Consider the following 19,802-nt stretch of genomic DNA (forward strand, 5'->3'; position numbering starts at 1 on the left):
TTTCCAAGCTCATCATTAAGCTCTGGGCCCTGCTTCTGAACCCCGCCCTGTGCAACTGAGTCCTGGATTTCTTGACGTAGGAAACATCACCTCCACTTCGCTGATCCTCAACACAGGGGCCCCACAAGGGTGCGTGCTCAGCCCCCTCCTGTACTCCCTGTTCACCCATGACTGCATGGCCACGCACGCCTCCAACTCAATGATCAAGTTTGCAGACTACGCAACAGTAGTAGGTTTGATTACCAACAATGACGAGACAGCATACAGGGAGGAGGTGAGGGCCCTGGCGGAGTGGTGACAGGAAAATAACCTCTCCCTCAAGGTCAACAAAAGAAAGGAGCTCGACGGGACTGCATTGGAGAAAGTGGAAAGCTTCAAGTTCCTCGGAGTACATATCACTGACAATCTGAAATGGTCCACCCACACAGACAGTGTGGTGAAGAAAGCTCAACAGTGCCTCTTCAACCTCAGAAGGCGGAAGAAATTTGGCTTGGACCCTAAGACCCTCAGAAACAGTTGCAGATGCACAATGGAGAGTATGCTGTCGAGCTGTATTGCCGCCTGGTACGGCAACTCCACCGCCGCAACCATGGGGCTCTCCAGAGGGTGGTGCGGTCTGCCCAACACATCACCGGTGGCAAACTACCTGGCCTCCATGACACCTACAGCACCCAATGTCACAGGAAGGCCAACAAGATCGCCAAGGACATCAACCACCCGAGCCATACGTCCTGTTCACCCCACTAACATCCAGAAAGCGAGGTCAGTACAGGTGCATCAAACCTGGGACCGAGAAACTGAAAAACAGCTTCTATCTCAAGGCCATCAGACTGTTAAATAGGCATTACTAGCAGGCTACCACCCGGCAACTCAACTCTGCACCTTAGAGGCTGCTGCCCTATCTGTATACATAGACATGGAATCACTGTCCACTTTAATAATGGAACACTAGTCACTTTAATAATGTTTACATACTGCTTTAGTCATCTCATATGTAAACTCAGCAACAAAAAAAAAAAATCCCTTTTTCAGGACCCTGTCTTTAAAAGATAATTCATAAAAATCCAAATAACTTCACAGATATTCTTGTACAGGGTTTAAACACTGTTTCCCATGCTTGTTCAATGAACCATAAACAATTAATGAACATGCACATGTGGAACGGTCGTTAAGACCCTAACAGCTTACAGATGGTAGGCAATTAAGGTCACAGTTATGAAAACTTAGGACACTAAAGAGGCCTTTCTACTGACTCTGAAAAACACCAAAAGAAAGATGCCCAGGGTCCCTGCTCATCTGTGTGAATGTGCCTTAGGCATGCTGCAAGGAGGCATGAGGACTGCAGATGTGGCCAGGGCAATAAATTGCAATGTCCGTACTGTGAGACGCCTAAGCTGTCCGTCCTACAGGCGACAGGACGGACAGCTGATCGTCCTTGCAGTGGCAGACCACGTGTAACAACACCTGCACAGGATCGGTACATCCGAACATCACACCTGCGGGACAGGTACAGGATGGCAACAACAACTGCCCCAGTTACACCAGGAAAGCACAATCCCTCCATCAAGTGCTCAGACTGTCCGCAATAGGCTGAGAGAGGCTGGGCTTGTAGGCTTGTTGTAAGGCAGGTCCTCACCAGACATCAGCGGCAACCATGTCGCCTATGGGCACAAACCCACCGTCGCTGGACCAGACAGGACTGGCAAAAAGTGCTCTTCAGTGACGAGTCACGGTTTTGTCTCACCAGGGGTGATGGTGGGATTCACATTTATCAGTGAAGGAATGAGCTTTACACCAAGGCCTGTACTCTGGAGCGCGATCGATTTGGAGGTGGAGGGTCTGTCATGGTCTGGGGCGGTGTGTCACAGCATCATCGGACTGAGCTTGTTGTCATTGCAGGCATTCTCAACGCTGTGCATTACAGGGAAGACATCCTCCTCCCTCATGTGGTACCCTTCCTGCAGGCTCATCCTGACATGACCCTCCAGCATAACAATGCCACAAGCCATACTGCTCGTTCTGTGCGTGATTTCGTGCAAGACAGGAATGTCAGTGAAGAGCGAAGAGCCCGGACCGCAATGAGCCCGGATCTCTATCCCATAGAGCACGCCTGGGACCGGTTGGATCGGAGGGCTTGGGCTTGGGCCATTCCCCCCAGAAATGTCCGGGAACTTGCAGGTGCCTTGGTGGAAGAGTGGGGTAACATCTCACAGCAAGAACTGGAAAATCTGGTGCAGTCCATGAGGAGGAGATGCATTGCAGTACTTAATGCAGCTGGTGGCCACACCAGATACTGACTGTTACTTTTGATTTTGACACCCCCCTTTTGATTTTGTTCAGGGACTCATTATTCCATTTCTGTTAGTCACATGTCTGTGGAACTTGTTCAGTTTATGTCTTAGTTGTTGAATCTTATGTTCATACAAATATTTACAAATGTTGTTTGCTGAAAATAAACGCAGTTGACAGTGAGAGACTTTTTTTTCTGAGTTAATATACAGTATTCTATTCTACTGTATTTAGTCAATGCCACTCCAACGTTGCCTGTCCTAATAGTTATATATTTCTTAATTACATTGTTTTACTTTTAGATTTGTGTATTGTTGTGAATTGTTAGATACTACTGCACTGTTGGAGCTAGGAACACAAGCATTTCGCTACACCCGCAATAACATCTGCTAAATATGTGTTTGTGACCAATAAAATGTGATTTTATTTGATGAATTCTGTCTATTTTGAGGAAGTGAATACTGGCTACGCGTCTCAAAATGGACAAACGGTACTCTTGCCGCTTTTAGCAAATTTTTCAAGCAAAGGTCTTTCAAGGGAGTATGCAAGCACACTCGTTTGGTTCACCTAACCGACTTCGACTAGCTGCCAGCCGAACTGAAGCATGCTGAAGCCTTAACTCACACATCTCCTCCTCTCAGTCTTGCTGATACACAAACAGTTCAGGCTGCCTTTTTGAAGGTGCTTTTTTGTCATTGTTGCTGGGGTCTCAGAGCAATGTTGAGTAAGCTTAAGTCATGTATCATTATGGGTGAGCGGGTTTACAGAAGACAGTGTAAATTATTACTCCTTCAGTGTGTGGGGTGAGCAGAAACCTTGTATCGTAACTTTTTGTATTGTGTTACAAGCTATTTAGTGAATTGTTCAATTTATTGTAGTTCTATAGTCCTTTTCTAATGTTCATCTGTTTTTCTATTGGAAGGTAGTGTTATTGTTATCTAACATGACATAGGCAAGATTTCCCTTAGTATCCACAACAATAATTTATAATCACAACACTGTACAATGTTATCAATTATGACCCTGTCTTTTTATATTTTCAGATCAATGTAGAAGCAGTTATCAGGTGGGCTATGATAACTCTCTGAGAATCACCTATGCCAACGGAATGGACACCCACTACCAGACTGAGCCCCACATCCTGGCGGGCACTGCCAACCCCACAGTGGCACGGCGCAACATGAGTTTGCCAGGGGAGAGTGGGCAGAATCTGGTTGAGTGGCGCTTCCGCAAGGAGCAGGCCAGGGGCAAAGTCATCGTTTTTGGGCGCAAGCTAAGGGTGAGTTTCACTGTTTTATTCAGACAGTTTCACTTATTAGCAAGACAAGATTTGGTCACTGATAAATTCCTAAATTGGAACCGCAGTGGCTGTACAGTAACATGCTATACATGACATCAGAGCTCTGACTCTGTGCTTCACAGCACTGTATGGGTTTTGACTGACAGCCCTTCTGAACCTGAGCAGCACACGCGACAAGAAGTTGCTCCCAACCCGTCCGCTTATTTGGGCAACTTTTGCTAATGTTTTGTTGTCTGAGTGAGGGAAATTCTGTAAATTAAGAGGACTCTACATATTTTGAAATATGAGACTTTAAGGATTATAATAAGTACCGCTTTGATGTCATACATTCAAGCTAAACACCTGTCCAAATGTGCACTCAACATTTCCATATCATAAATCTCATGTCATGAACAGTGTTGACGTTCATGATCACTATGTTTGTTGTACAGTTACGGGATGACATGTTGTCATACCCTAGGTTGTTCTGAACAGAATGAGGCTGTTTGTCTATTGTGAAGAAAATTTGCAGCGACACACGTGCCTGAAGGCATTCCTTTCTATGCTCACCAAAATGATGATCCATTTCCCTGAATTGCAAGCTTAACACTTCAATATCGTATTTTATAACTCAAATGAAGCCCAACTGACCTAGATTGCGATTTATAATGGACCCTTTTGGGATTTCCGAAAACAGCAACAGTAATTGTGTGATGGCGGGGATGCAGGGTTTTGTTCCAAACAAAACTACAAGTGTACTTGCTCTAGTTCCTCAACGACACAGCTAGGAGTGCTCAAAAAGCACCTTATAGTTGAATAGTTATTTTGCACAATAAAATCAACAGTGTAATGTTTGGATTCAGTCTTGTGTCAGCTTTGGTCGAATAATTTTCAGATAATTGCCAAACTGTTCCCTTTCAATTGTTACTAAGGTTATTCATTTCTTCTGTAAGAAAAATGTGAAATGTCACCTATCCATATAAGCCAATCCTAAAGGGTTAACAGCAATTTTGTCCCCATTAAATTTAAGGAGGGAGGAGGGTGGGATTTAAGACTTGCTGAGCAAATGCCAGAGTTTAATGAAGCCTTTGAAGGAGCTGTTAATCTCCTCACACTGAATGCCAAAGAGCGGCAATCACACTAAATGCCACTTTAACAGTCGTCCAGACAGAACTATAAGTGCCCTCTCTATGACTGACTTAAAAGCTTCATTGTCTGTTTGTTTTTGTTTTGTCTGGCCTTTGATCCAATACACATATTGCCAACTAACAGGTGAACGGCCGGAACATTCTGTCGGTTGATTACGACCGTACGCTGAGGACGGAGAAGATATATGACGACCACAGGAAGTTCCTGCTGAAGATTATCTATGACGGCACTGGCCACCCCGTGCTGTGGGTGCCCAGCAGTAAGCTGCTGCCCGTGAACGTCAGCCTGAGCAGCAATGGGCAGATCAATGCCCTCCAGAGGGGGCCGACTACGGAGCGGTTGGAGTATGACAGTCAGGGACGCCTCGTGTCCAGAGTGTTTGCTGACGGGAAGAGGTGGAGTTACACCTATCTTGACAAGGTGAGGGTTGAAGCGACTCTATAAAATGCTTTGGTTTCTCCACTGGTCGATCAATGCACAAACAAAAATGGAGTACTTTTGATGATAAAAGTAATTGAATATTGAAATCGAGGCCACACACACACCTTGCTGAAGCAGAACTTTTAAATCTCACACACACACAGTCACACATAATGTACTTGCCCACATTAGAGCTGCTCATTATGTTAACTTCTCGCAGAACTTAAAATAAGTGAGATAACTTACTGCAGGACTCAGTTACAAGGACCTTTCCCCATGCAAAACCATGCAGAGATTTCCTCGCCCTTCTTGAGCTCATTGCGTGACTGGGATAGGCCGTGTCAACAGAGAAACATGGGGCACACTGAAAGCCTTGGTAACTCAAGGAACCGCAGTGTGAAAACGGTTGACTGGGCATGGCATTTTCACAGGAAGGGTGGCAGCCCACTGAAAGCAATTCTAGCATCCAAAGTGCATATTAATTAACTCTATGTCTGCAAGAATTTTAGGAGCCAGAAATAAACGTGTGAATGTCTGACGCAATTGTTTAGGCTATTTAGTGAGCTGGTGGTGTATATATAATTATTTGTATTCATAAAACATAGCTTTTGTGGACCGTATAAAAATGAATATTTAAAGAGCTGTAAAGAATTGTGTTCTCCCTTACCGCATCTTTCCTCTAGTCGATGGTGCTCCTGCTCCACAGCCAGCGTCAGTACATCTTCGACTTTGACTCCCAGGATCGGCTATCTGCAGTCACCATGCCCAGTGTGGCACGCTACACCATGCAGACGGTCCGCTCGGTGGGCTACTACCGCAACCTCTTTCACCCACCCGACAGCAATGCCTCTGTCGCTGTGGACTACAGCGAGGACGGCCTCCTCCAGCGAGTGGCGCACTTGGGCACGGGCCGCCAGGTCCTCTACAAGTATCGGCGACAGAACAAGCTAGCCGAAGTCCTGTATGACATCACGCGGGTCAGCTTCACCTATGACGAGATGGCGGGCGTGCTAAAGACGGTCAACCTGCAGAGCGAGGGCTTTATATGTTCGATCCGCTATCGTCAAGTGGGCCCCTTGGTGGACCGGCAGATCTTCCGCTTCAGCGAGGACGGCATGGTCAACGCCCGCTTCGACTACACCTACGACAGCAGCCTGCGCATTACTAGCGTGCAGGGTGTCATCAATGAGACCCCACTGCCCATCGACCTCTACCAGTTCGATGACATATCCGGCAAAGTCGAGCAGTTTGGCAAGTTCGGCGTCATCTACTATGACATCAACCAGATCATTTCCACGGCTGTTATGACCTACACAAAGCACTTTGACGCACACGGACGGATCAAGGAGATTCAGTACGAGATCTTCCGATCCCTCATGTACTGGATCACTTTCCAGTACGACGACGCGGGGCGATGTACCAAGAGGGAGATCAAGATCGGACCGTTTGCCAACACCACCAAGTACGGCTACGAGTATGACGTGGATGGCCAGCTCCAGACAGTCTACCTCAATGACAAGGTCATGTGGCGCTACACCTACGACCTGAATGGCAACCTCCACCTACTGAACCCAGGTAACGGTGCCCGCCTGCTCCCCCTGCGCTACGACCTCCGCGACCGCATCACCCGCCTGGGAGACATACAGTACCGCATGGACGAGGATGGCTTCCTCCGCCAGCGAGGTTCTGAGATCTTTGAGTACAACTCCAAAGGCCTCCTGGCGCGCGTCTATAGCAAGAGTAACGGCTGGATCATCCAGTACCGCTACGACGGCCTGGGCCGAAGGGTGTCCACCAAGGCCAGTCTGGGACAGCACCTGCAATACTTCTACGCAGACCTGAGCTACCCCAGCAGAATCACCCACGTCTACAATCACTCCAGCTCGGAGATCACCTCACTCTACTATGACCTGCAGGGCCACCTGTTTGCCCAGGAGATCAGCAGCGGAGAGGAGTACTACATCGCCTGTGACAACACCGGCACGCCTCTTGCCGTATTCACCAGCAACGGCCTCCTGATCAAGCAGGTCCAGTACACAGCGTACGGAGAGATCTACTTTGACTCCAACCCAGACTTTCAACTGGTGCTGGGGTTCCACGGGGGACTCTATGATCCGCTGACCAAATTGTTGCATTTTGGTGAGAGGGACTATGACATTATGACCGGCAGGTGGACTGTGCCTGACATCAGCACGTGGAAACGAGTGGGGAAAGAGCCAGGTCCTTTTAATCTCTATATGTTCAGAAACAACAACCCCATCAGCAAAGTACATGAAGTGAGAGAATATGTGGCAGGTAGGATATTTATTAACTTTTATTTTACTTGGTCATATTTAATGTGCACGTAGTGTATACATGTTATTCAAATGTGCTGTTTAAATGTTTACACATGCTTTGTTCATGCATGTATAACCAGCTTAATAATGATAACTAAGTCACAAAATACTTATATTATAAAACATGACCATATTTTTTATGACATAACCATGCCATTAAATATTTATTATGACTCTGCCCTTATTTGTCCGATGTAGATGTGAATAGCTGGCTAGTGACCTTTGGGTTCCATCTACATAACACCATTCCTGGCTTCCCAGTCCCAAAGTTGGACCTGACCCACCCCTCCTATGAACTGAAGAAGAGCCAGCTTTGGGACGATCTACCGGTTAGTTTCATATCTGACATTATTTCAAAATCTCAGTTATTGTCATGCTATTTGCGGTCCATATAATAGGTAAATGTATAGTAAACAGGGTGATCTAGAAGACCATAGTTGTTTGCTGGCTGAATATCAAGCACTTTGACAAAAAGGCAAAATTCCGGGGTGAAAAGAAGCTCTAAAGTTTTCTATTAAATGTATATTTTGTTCTGTAGCCCCAACTTTTTAATTGGAATGTTATTTAGCCCATAGCATCCCATTTAATTGGACAGCTTTTGCGTAGGAACGAGTACAAATTACATTCACATGTATTCTTTGATTATAGTTTTTCCCAATTGCTAACACACGATTGCTGAAACCACATCTCAGGTACACAAAACAGTTAGCCAATTTCCCTAAACCCCACAGACATCTTGCAAAATGTAACGCCGCAATCAAAATCATGTACTCCCTTCTCAAAAGGAAACTCTGCATACAAATGAGACACGCAAACAAATAAAATGAATCTAACTTAGTGACAACCCAGATCACACTAATGTGACATATTCAATACTGTATATTGTTTGTGTATACTCAAACAAGAAAGTTACACAAATGCAAACATTTTTGCTTTAGATTTCAACATGACTCATTTTAAACAGCATACTGTAAGCACACATACAGTAAAAATGCAAAAGTACAGTAAATATACACTACCGGTCCAATGTTTCAGAACACCTACTCATTCAAGGGTTTTTCTTTATTTTTACTATTTTCTACATTGTAGAATAATAGTGAATACATCAAAACTATGAAAAAAACACATGGAATCATGTAGTAACCAAAAAAGAGTTTGCAAAACTGTCATCAAGGCAAAGGGTGGCTATTTGAAGTATCTCAAATATAAAATATATTTTGTTTTGTTTAACACCTTTTTGGTTACTAAATGATTCAATGTGTGTTATTTCATAGTTTTGATATCTTCACTATTATTATACAATGTAGAAAATAGTAAAAATAAAGAAAAACCCTGGAATGAGTAGGCGTTCTAAAACTTTTGACCGGTAGTGTATATCAAATCAAATCAAATTTTATTGGTCACATACACATATTTAGCAGAGGTTATTGCGGGTGTAGTGAAATGCTTGTGTTCCCAGCTCCAACAGTGCAGTAATATCTAACAATTAACAAAAATATACACAAATCTAAAAGTAAAAGAATGGAATTAAGAAATATATAAATATTAGGACGAGCAATGTCGGCGTGGTATTGACTAAAATACAGTAGAATAGAATACAGTATTTACACATATGAAATGAGTAAAGCAGTATGTAAACATTAAAGTGACTAGTGTTCCATTATTAAAGTGACCAGTGATTCCATGTCTAAGTATATAAGGCAGCAGCCTCTAAGGTGCAGGGTTGAGTAATCGGGTGGTAGCCGGCTAGTGATGGCTATTTAACAGTCTGATGGCCTTGAGGCCTCAGTCTCTCGGTCCTAGGTTTGATGCACCTGTACTGACCTCGCCTTCTGGATGGTAGTGGGGTGAACAGGACGTGGCTCGGGTGGTTGATATCCTTGATTTTCTATTAGGCCTTCCTGTGACATTGGGTGCTGTACTGTAGGTGTCCTTGAGGGCAGGCAGTGTGCCCCAGGAGATGAGTTGGGCAGACCCACCAACCTCTGGAGAGCCCTGCCGTTGTGGGCGGTGCAGTTGCTGTACCAGGTGGTGATACAGCCCGACAGAATGCTCTCAAGTGTGCATCTGTAAAAGTTTATGAGGATCTTAGGGGCCAAGCCAAATTTCTTCATTCTCCTGGGGTTGAAGAGGTGCTGCTGCGCCCTCTTCACCACACTGTCTGTGTGGGTGCCCCCCCCCCCCAAACCCCTCTTTTACGCTGCTGCTACTCTCTGTTTATCATATTTGCATAGTCACTTTAACTATACATTCATGTACATACTACCTCAATTGGGCCAACCAACCAGTGCTCCCGCACATTGGCTAACCGGGCAATCTGCATATTGTGTCCCGCCACCCGCCACCCACCACCCGCCAACCCCTCTTTTACGCTACTGATACTCTCTGTTCATCATATATGCATAGTCACTTTAACCATATCTACATGTACATACTACCTCAATCAGCCTGACTAACCGGTGTCTGTATGTAGCCTCACTACTTTTATAGCCTCGCTACTGTATATAGCCTGTCTTTTTACTGTTTTATTTCTTTACTTACCTATTGTTCACCTAACATCTTTTTTTGCTCTATTGGTTAGAGCCTGTAAGTAAGCATTTCACTGTAAGGTCTACACAAATAAACTTTGATTTGATTTGAACATCTCTGTTGACGAGCTTACGATACGTAAAACACTTAACAAGAATTGTGTTCATGGGAGGACACCACAGAAGAAGCCTCTGCTGTCTAAAAAAAACATTGCAGCACGTCAGAAGTTTGCAAACATGCACCTGGATGTTCCACAGCGCTACTGGCAAAATATTCTGTGGACAGATGAAACCAAAGTTGAGTTGTTTGGAAGGAACACACAACACTATGTGTGGAGAGAAAAAAGGCACAGGACAACAACCCAAAACACAGAAGTAAATCAACAACAGAATGGCTTCGACAAAATAAAATACGCCTTCTGGAGTGGCCCAGTCAGAGTCCTGACCTCAACCCGATTGAGATGCTGTGGCATGACCTCAAGAGAGCAGTTCACACCAGCTATCCCAAGAATATTGCTGAACTGTAACAGTTTGTGAAGAGGAATGGTCCAAAATTCTTCCTGCCCGTTGTGCAGGTCTGATCCTCAACTACAGAAAACGTTTGGTTGAGGTTATTGCTGCCAAAGGAGGGTCAACCAGTTATTAAATGCAAAAGTTCACATACTTTTTCCACCCTGCACTGTGAATGTTTACACAGTGTGTTCAATAAAGACATGAAAACTAATAATTGTTTGAGTGTTATTAGTTTAAGCCGACTGTGATTGTCTATTGTTGTGACCTAGATGAAGATCATATCAAATTTTATGACAAATTTATGCAGAAATCCAAAGGATTCACATACTTTTTCTTGCCACTGTAGTTCAGTTACCTGCTTTCTTGGGGACAGGAACAATGGTGGACATCTTGAAGCAAGTGGGGACAGCAGACTGGGATAGGGAGAGATTGAATATGTCAGTAAACACTCCAGCCAGCTGGTCTGCGCATGCTCTGAGGACGCGGCTAGGGATGCCGTCTGGGCCGGCAGCCTTGCGAGGGTTAACACTTAAATGTCTTACTCACATTGGCCACAGAGAATGAGAGCCAACAGTCCTTGGGAGCTTGCCGCGTCAGTGGCACTGTGTTATCCTCAGTGCCGATTTTAGCATGTAAATCTTGGTAGGAAAAAAAAAAGTGGGATGCATGCCAGCAAAAGTGGGATGCATGCCACAACACAACACAACACTAAACAATACACTAGTTGCACTATAACGGTGGCAAACGGTACCCACAAACTGTTAGGCCTGCTGCTGTCCCAACAGCAGTCCCAACATCTTACCACTGCTACACCTGGCTATCAGCGGAGCCTTGTCTGGCAGTGAAACAGTTCATTCAGCCTCATTTACTGCCTTTTAAAAAAACATAGCAGATATGGCTGACTTGCTTAAACAAATGGGGTTTCTTATGACAATTTAGATGTACAAACTACGGCATAAGGGGACGACAAGTGGATACGAGACAATCCGTAATTTCGATGAAGACATTGAGCGAGCAAGGACGGACGTAAAGTTAGTCAATATAACTATTTGTTTTGCACTTTTGAGAATTCAGAGGAGGGTTTGTCACGCCCTGGCCTTAGTATTATTTGTTTTCTTTATTATTTTAGTTAGGTCAGGGTGTGACATGGGGTATGTGTGTGTTTTGGGTGATTATATGGAGCGACAGTGTGGTCTCAACATCTGGGATTACGGGTCTCTTTTCCAAGTTTAAATGATAAACATTCAACATTGGCATGCTGTCAACGAAGCATTTACTTGTGGCTGCACTCAAACAACTGTTAACTCGGAACTCCGAAAACTTGACTTCAGTGAGTTCAAGACAGTTGAGATGTCAGGAATAAACGAGTCCGACAGTTAAAAAAAATAGTTACGTTTGAACGGTCCCATCATCTCGGAATTGTAAATCTGCCCTCGAGTTGTTTGAAAGCACCATAAATCCAGAGAATGCCAGACTTTGATGACAAAATTTGCTCACGAAGGACCGTCGTACCACCTTCCTGCAGTGAGCACAGCACAACAAGGTGAGTCCATATGCAGGGAGATATGTATACTGTAGCTAAGAAAGTAATAGCTAAGTGTATTGTTGTGTGAGTAGCTCTTAGTAGCCCATGTGCCTCACTATAATAATTTGATCTATTTACTCCTCTTAATTTTTGCCTAACTGTTCTGACTTGGTGGTGCACATGTAGCCGCTATAAACTGTTAAGAGAGAAAATGGTATCATCGAATATTTGTAAGAGCTTTTATTGTCTGCTTATATGCCCCTTTATTTGTCCTACGGTCTGTACTTGTGTGTCCAGGGACGAAACATTGTAAGATCCAACCCTGTCACGATCATAGTGGAGGAGAGACGGACCAAAACGCAGGCTATGTGAAAAACAAGCCATCTTCTTTTTATTTGAAGAAGGAAAAACACGAAACACAACACTACACAAAACAAAACACACATAGACGACGTTGATGAGCTACAAAACGAAAGTGCACACACAAGGCTAGCACTAACGTTGCTAGACATAGACATATTGACCGCACAAGCACCTAACAGCGATGGCTACCTTAAATTTGGCTCCCAATCCAGAGAACAACAATAACCAGCTGTCTTCTGCGATTGAGAAACCAACTCAAGGGCGACCGATAACTTTCTAAACACCTACACCTGTCAACCATAGACATACCTAGACCACATAGATCCCAACCCACAAACCCATACACTTACACCAGAAGCCCCTAATACTCGATAAATCACCCAAACGACACACATACCCGATGTCAACACCCTGACCTAATAAAATAATAAAGAACACAAATAATACTACGGCCAGGGCGTGACAGTACAGGGCCCCAAAGGTGCGGCCTTCCGCCGCAAAACCTGACAGTATAAAGGGAGGGTCCGGGGTGGGCGCCTAATATGGCGCGGCTCGGGTGCGGGACGTGGCCCCCATTCCAGCATTGTCAATATCCGCCTTCGGTGTCTCTGGTAGATCCTGGCTGATGGCGGATTCAGCCGATGCCCGGCTGCCTGGCGACTTCTGGCTGCTCATGGCTGGCGGGCGACTCCTGGCTGCCCATGGCTGGCGGCGACTCTGGCTGCCCATGGCTGGCGGGCGACTCTGGCTGCCCATCGGCTGGCGGCCGGCTCTGGACGCTCATAGGCTGGCGGACGGCTTCTGGACGCTCATGGCGGCGACGGCTCTGGACGCCCTCAATGGCTTGGCTGAACGGCTCTGACGCTCATGGCAGGCCTGACGGCTCTGGACGCTCATGGCAGGCTGACGGCTCTGGATCGCTCATGGACTGCTGCGGCTCTGGACGCTCATGGCTGGCCTGGCGGCTCTGGACGCTCATGGCTGCTGGCGGGTCTGGACGCTCATGGCTGCTGGCGGCCTCTGGACGGCTCATGGCTTCGCTGGCGGCTCTGGCAGAAATCCTGTCTGGTGGCGCTCTGGCAGATCCTGTCTGGTTTGGCGGCTTCTGGCAGAATCCCTGTCTGGTTGGCGGCTCTGCAGATCTTCTGGTTGGGCGGCTCTGGCAGATCTGTTGTTGGCGGCTCTGGGCAGATCCTGTCTGACGAATGCTCTAGCAGCTCTGACTGACGAACGCTCTGAACGGCTCGGGAACAGACGCGGCGCATCTAAATGGCTCGGACCAGACGGATGGCTCAGACCGGCGCTGGGCAGACGGATGGCCAGACGGCGCTGGGCAGACGGATGGCTCAGCGGCGTTTCTGGCAGACGACTTGGCTCAAGCGCGCTGGCAGACGGAATGGCTGCGATGGCGCTGGGGAGACGATGCCTTCTGGCCGGATGAGGCGCCACTGTAGGCCTGGTGCGTGGTGCCGGAACTGGTGTACCGGGTGGAGACACGCATCTCAAGGCCTAGTGCGGGGAGAAGGAACAGGGCATACTGGGACCCTGGATACGCACATTAGGCCGCTAGTGCGTGGATGCCGGCACTGGTGGTACGGAACTGGTACCACGTGCGGGAGGTGCGGGGAGGGGAATAACCCGCACCGGGCTATGTAGGCGAACCGGGACACCATGCGTAAGCTGTGCCATGTAAGCGGCCCGAGGAGACGCACTGGAGACCAGACGCGTTGAGCCGGCTTATTGGCACCTGGCTCATGGCCCAATCTACGCCCTAAACCAAGTGCGGGGAGGTGAATAACCCGCACCGGGCTATGAACACGTACAGGCAGCACCGTGCGGCTCTACTGCGTAACACGGTGTCCGCCCGTACTCGCTCTCCCGGTTAGCCTGAAGTGGCGGCAGCTCCTACCTGCCTCGGCCCACTACTCTAAGCCCCCACCCAATACATTTTTGGTTGTACTTGCGGGCTTCCAGCCTTGCTCCGTGTGCCTCCGTCATATTCGCCTCTCTTCGGCTTTAGCTGCCGCCAGCCTCTTCACCGAAGGAGCGATTCTCCCGGTTGTGGGCCAGTCCCTTTCCCATCCAAAATCTCCTCGCCATGTCCATGAATCCTTTGTTCCTTGCTCCTGTGTGCCACTTGATAATCACGGCTCTTGATCCTTGTTTTGTGGGTACTTCTGTCACGATGTGTGGAGGAGAGACGACCAACACGCAGCATGTGAAAAAATAACCATCTCTTTTTTGATAGAAGAACAAACACGAAAACGTGAACACTTAAGCAAACCAAAACAACAACCCGAATCGTGAAGCTAAACCAAATGAAAGTGCATACAGCAAGCCTGGACTAACGTATAAGACATTAAACGACAATTACCCACAACACACCTAAAGCCTATGGGCTACCTTAAATATGGCTCAAATCAAGAGACAAACAAATAACCAAGCTGTCTCTGATGAGAACCAAATGGCAGAGCGACCATATCAGGACTTTTCTAAACACCTACAACTCACCATAGACATACGCTAGACACTAGTGACAACTCAACACAACCCATACACTAAACAACACGCCCCTTATACCGCATTATAATCACCGACAAAGTACACACACTACCCATGTGCACACCCGCCTAACTACATAAATATTAAGAAAAACAAATAATACTAAGGCCAGGCGTGACAAACCTCAGCCTAGAATGTCGCTATAAAAGTGCCAAAACAATAGGTTATGAAGTTGATAGACTTTACGTCGTGGCTTCGTCCTTGCTTCGTTCAAAATGCTCGTTCATCGAAATTGACGGATTGATCTGCGTATCCACTCTGTCGTCCCCCTTAGCCGTATGTGTTTACGATATTCAACATTGTCATTAAGAAACCCTATGTTTAAGCAGTAGTCCATGAAGGTCTGACTATGTTTTTTCTAAAAGGAGACAAGTGGGGCTGAATGAAACTGATTTCGATCTTGCCAGTACATAGGCTCGCTGATAGCCATTTGTAGCAGTGGTAATGATTGTTGGGTACGTGCTGTTGGGACAGCAGCAGGTCCGTAACAGTTTGTGTGTGTACCGTTTCCGTCCCACCGTTATATAAGTGAAACTAGTGTATTGTTTTAGTGTTGTTGGTGTTAGTGCTGCATGCACTGTCGCGGCATCATTCACTTTGTCATGCTCCCAGCGTTTTGTCTCTTTCCTACCAACGATTACATGCTAAATCGGCACTGTGGGAGCATACACACAGTGCCACTGACGCGGCATGCTTCCCAAGGACTGTGGCTCTCATTCTCCTGTGGCCAATGTGAGTAAGACATTTAAGTGTTAACCCTCGCCAAGGCTGCCGGCCGCGCTACACCGGCCCACACAGTCCACACACATGCAGGTGGCTGACTTGGTCACACTCTCTGATAGCCCAGTCTCAGCATCTGCCCAACTGCGAGAATCCACCTGTTCTGTCGAAAGCTACGACTAGTGGAGAATGTGCCTGTGTACTGCCTAGTTCATCTTCCGCATCCCAGATCTCTGTCCCCATGCATCAAGATGTCGAGACATGTAGTCTGATGAAAAGCAGGTATGACTACCAGTGCTAAAAAGAAAGATAATCTTGGATTTCTCAACGAATGGTCAGTAAAATCTGTAGACTTCATTCTGGGTCCAACAAGCAATAATCGTAACAAACACTCACTACAAGTTATTAGTCTCATGTTACTTGTATGTAGAACATCACTAGAGTAAATTCACAGTGCAAGGGGAGTGAAAAGTATTGGTGGGAACATCTTTGCAATACGTAAGTACACTGGATTGACCCTCGCTTGCTTTGGCAGCAATAACGCCTCAACAAGACCGACTATATTCTGTAGTTCGAGGATCAGACCTCAGCAACAACGGGCAGGAAGAATTTTGACCAATTCTCCTCTTCACAAACTGTTACAGTTCGCAATGATTCTTGGGATTCGCTGGTGTGGGACTCTGCTCTTGAAGGTCATACGGCAGCAGTGCTGCAATCGGTTCGAGGATCGAGGACTCTGAACTGGCCACTCCAGAAGGCAGGTTACTTATTTTTGTCGAAACGCCATGTCTGTTGTTGATTTACTTTCTGTGGTTCTTGTTGTTGTCTCGTGCCTATTTTTGCTCTCGCAGCACAATAACGTGGTCGTAGCTGTTTCCTGTACCACACACAGTCGAACTTTGGTACCTCTCAGACGTGTCACAGAACTATTTTAGGCCAGTAGCGCTGGTGAGGACCCATCCAGGTGCCGATGTTTGCAAACTTTGACGTGCTTTGCTCAATGTTTTCTGTTTTAGAGCAGCAGAGGCTCTCTGTCTGTGGTGTCCTCGCCATGAACACAAGTTCTGTTTTAAGTGCTTTTAACTGTTCGAAGTCTCGTCAACAGAGATGTTTCAAATACAAATCACAAGTTTATTTGTGGTGACCTTACAGTGAATGACTTACTTACAGGCCTTAACCAATACGCAGGCAACAAAAAGATGTTAAGGTGAACAATAGGTAAGATAAAGAAATAAACAGTAGAATCTGAAGACGCAGGCATTATATGACAGTAGGTAGCTTAACAGTGTAAGAAGCTTAGGCAACGCAGTACTATGCCCAGGGTTTGAGTCAGGTGCCTCTGATTGAGGTGTTGAATGTAATGCTGGTCTTAAAGCTGTAGATTATGGTAACGATGCATATAGATGAACAGTAGTCTCAGTACGTCGTTAAGAATGATGGGGTGCCCGGGTTGTGGGTCGGGCGGGTGGCGGGACACAAATATGTCAGATTGCCCCGATATCTTAGCCAATCTGGGTGCGGGATTGCAACTGGTTTGGTGGCCCAATTGAGGTAAGTATGTACATGAATGTATACCTCTAACAGTGACTATTGCCAAATATGATAACACAGGAGAAGTAGCAGCAGCGGTAAAAGAGGGGTTTGGGGGGGGGCACCCACACAGACAGGGTGTTGGGGAGAGGGCGCAGCAAGCACCCTTCATACCCCAGGAAGAAGAGCAATGTTAGGCTCTGGCCTCCTAAGAATCCTCATTAAACTACCTTTACAAGATGCCACACTGCCGAGAGTCATCTGTCGGGCTGTATCACCACCTGGTACAGCAACTGCACGCCCACAAGCGGCAGAGGGCTCTGGTGGCTGGTCTCGCCCGCAACTCATCTCTGGGGCACACTTGCTGCCTCATGTCTGAAGGACACCACCAGAGTACATGCCTGATCCCCATGCACAGATGAAGGCCTATAGAAAATCAATGGATATGTCAACACCGAGCCACGCCTGTTCCCCCACTACGCTATCCAGACATGGCGAAGGTCGTACAGGGTGCATCAAACCTAGACCGAGAGACTGAGGCCCTCAAGTGCCCAGTCAGACTGTTCAAATACCATCACTGAGCCCGGCACCCACAGCCGACTCTAGCTCGAACCTAGCACGTTCAGAGGACTGCCTGCCGTTATCATACTGTAGACATGGAATCACTAGGCCATCCACTTTGATATAATGGAACCTAGCCTATTCTACTTGTTTACAGTCCTGGCATTACTCATTTCATATGTGTAAATACTAGGTATTCTAATTCTACCTGTATTCTAGTCAATACCACTGCTCGACACCTGTGCCTCGTTCCTAATATATATAGTTATTTTCTTAGATTCCTCATTCCTGTACTTTGTAACCGCTTGTGTATGTCTCATGTTCGGATGTATAGTTAGTCTAGACTATTACCCTGCACTGTTGGAGCTGGGAAACAAGCATTTCACTACACCGCAATAACCTCTGCTAAATATGTGTATGTGACCAATAAAATTTGATTTGATTTGATATACACTACCGGTAAAAGTTTTAGAACCGCTACCATTCCGGTTTTCTTTATTTTTTACTATTTTCTAACATTGTATAATAATAGAAGTGAGATATCAAAACTATGAAATAACACACATTGAATCATTTAGTAACAAACAAGGTGTTAAACAACAAATATAATTTTATATTTGAGATACTTCAAATAGCCACACCCTTTGCCTTGATGACAGTTTTGCAAACTCTTTTTTGTTACTACATGATTCCATGTGTTTTTTTCATAGTTTTGATGTTTCACTATTATTCTACAATGTAGAAAATAGTAAAAAAAAGAAAAACCCTTGAATGAGTAGGTGTTCTGAACATTGGACCGGTAGTGTATATTTACTGTACTTTGCATTTTTACTGTATGTTTGTCTTACAGTATGCTGTTTAAAATGAGTCATGTTTGAAATCTAAAAGCAAAAATGTTTGCATTTGTGTAACCTTTTGTTTGAGTATACACAACAATATACAGTATTGAATATTCACATTAGTGTGATCTGGGTTGTCACTAAGTTAGATTCATTTTATTTGTTTGCGTGTCTCATTTGTATGCAGAGTTTCCTTTTGAGAAGGGAGTACATGATTTTGATTGCGGCGTTACATTTTGCAAGATGTCTGTGGGGTTTAGGGAAATTGGCTAACTGTTTTGTGTACCTGAGATGTGGTTTCAGCAATCGTGTTGTTAGCAATTGGGAAAACTATAATCAAAGAATACATGTGAATGTAATTTGTACTCGTTCCTACGCAAAAGCTGTCCAATTAAATGGGATGCATGGCTAAAACCATTCCCAATTAAAAAGTTGGGGCTACAGAACAAAATATACATTTAATAGAAAACTTTAGAGCTTCTTTTCACCCCGGAATTTTGCCTTTTGTCAAAGTGCTTGATATTCAGCCAGCAAACAACTATGGTCTTCTAGATCACCCTGTTTACTATACATTTACCTATTATTGGACCGCAAATAGCATGACAATAACTGAGATTTTGAAATAATGTCAGATATGAAAACTAACCGGTAGATCGTCCCAAAGCTGGCTCTTCTTCAGTTCATAGGAGGGGTGGGTCAGGTCAACTTTGGGACTGGAAGCCAGAATGGTGTTATGTAGATGGAACCCAAAGGTCACTAGCCAGCTATTCACATCTACATCGGACAAATAGGGCAGAGTCATATAAATATTTAATGCATGGTTATGTCATAAAAAAATATGGTCATGTTTTATAATATAAGTATTTTGTGACTTAGTTATCATTATTAAGCTGGTTATACATGCATGAACAAAGCATGTGTAAACATTTAAACAGCACATTTGAATAACATGTATACACTACGTGCAACATTAAATATGACCAAGTAAAATAAAAGTTAATAAATATCCTACCTGCCACATATTCTCTCACTTCATGTACTTTGCTGATGGGTTGTTGTTTCTGAACATATAGAGATTAAAAGGACCTGGTCTTTCCCACTCGTTTCACGTGCTGATGTCATGGCACAGTCCACCTGCCGGTCATAATGTCATAGTCCCTCTCACCAAAATGCAACAATTTGGTCCAG

The 19,802-nt window shown here is 45.5% G+C and overlaps 1 protein-coding gene across 1 annotated transcript in view; it reads left to right on the top strand.

The window, feature by feature from the left end:
- LOC111967579 (teneurin-3-like) overlaps window positions 1–19,802 on the top strand; it is a 229,472-nt gene that overhangs the window by 201,374 nt on the left and 8,296 nt on the right. Inside the window, exons 27-30 of the mRNA XM_070444793.1 lie at window positions 3,333–3,568; window positions 4,841–5,137; window positions 5,821–7,432; window positions 7,672–7,802. Coding sequence (XP_070300894.1) covers window positions 3,333–3,568; window positions 4,841–5,137; window positions 5,821–7,432; window positions 7,672–7,802 — 2,276 coding nt within the window. The remainder of the gene's footprint in view (window positions 1–3,332; window positions 3,569–4,840; window positions 5,138–5,820; window positions 7,433–7,671; window positions 7,803–19,802) is intronic.

The sequence above is a fragment of the Salvelinus sp. IW2-2015 genome, linkage group LG8 (genome assembly GCF_002910315.2).
Source record: "Salvelinus sp. IW2-2015 linkage group LG8, ASM291031v2, whole genome shotgun sequence".
NCBI lineage: Eukaryota > Metazoa > Chordata > Actinopteri > Salmoniformes > Salmonidae > Salvelinus > Salvelinus sp. IW2-2015.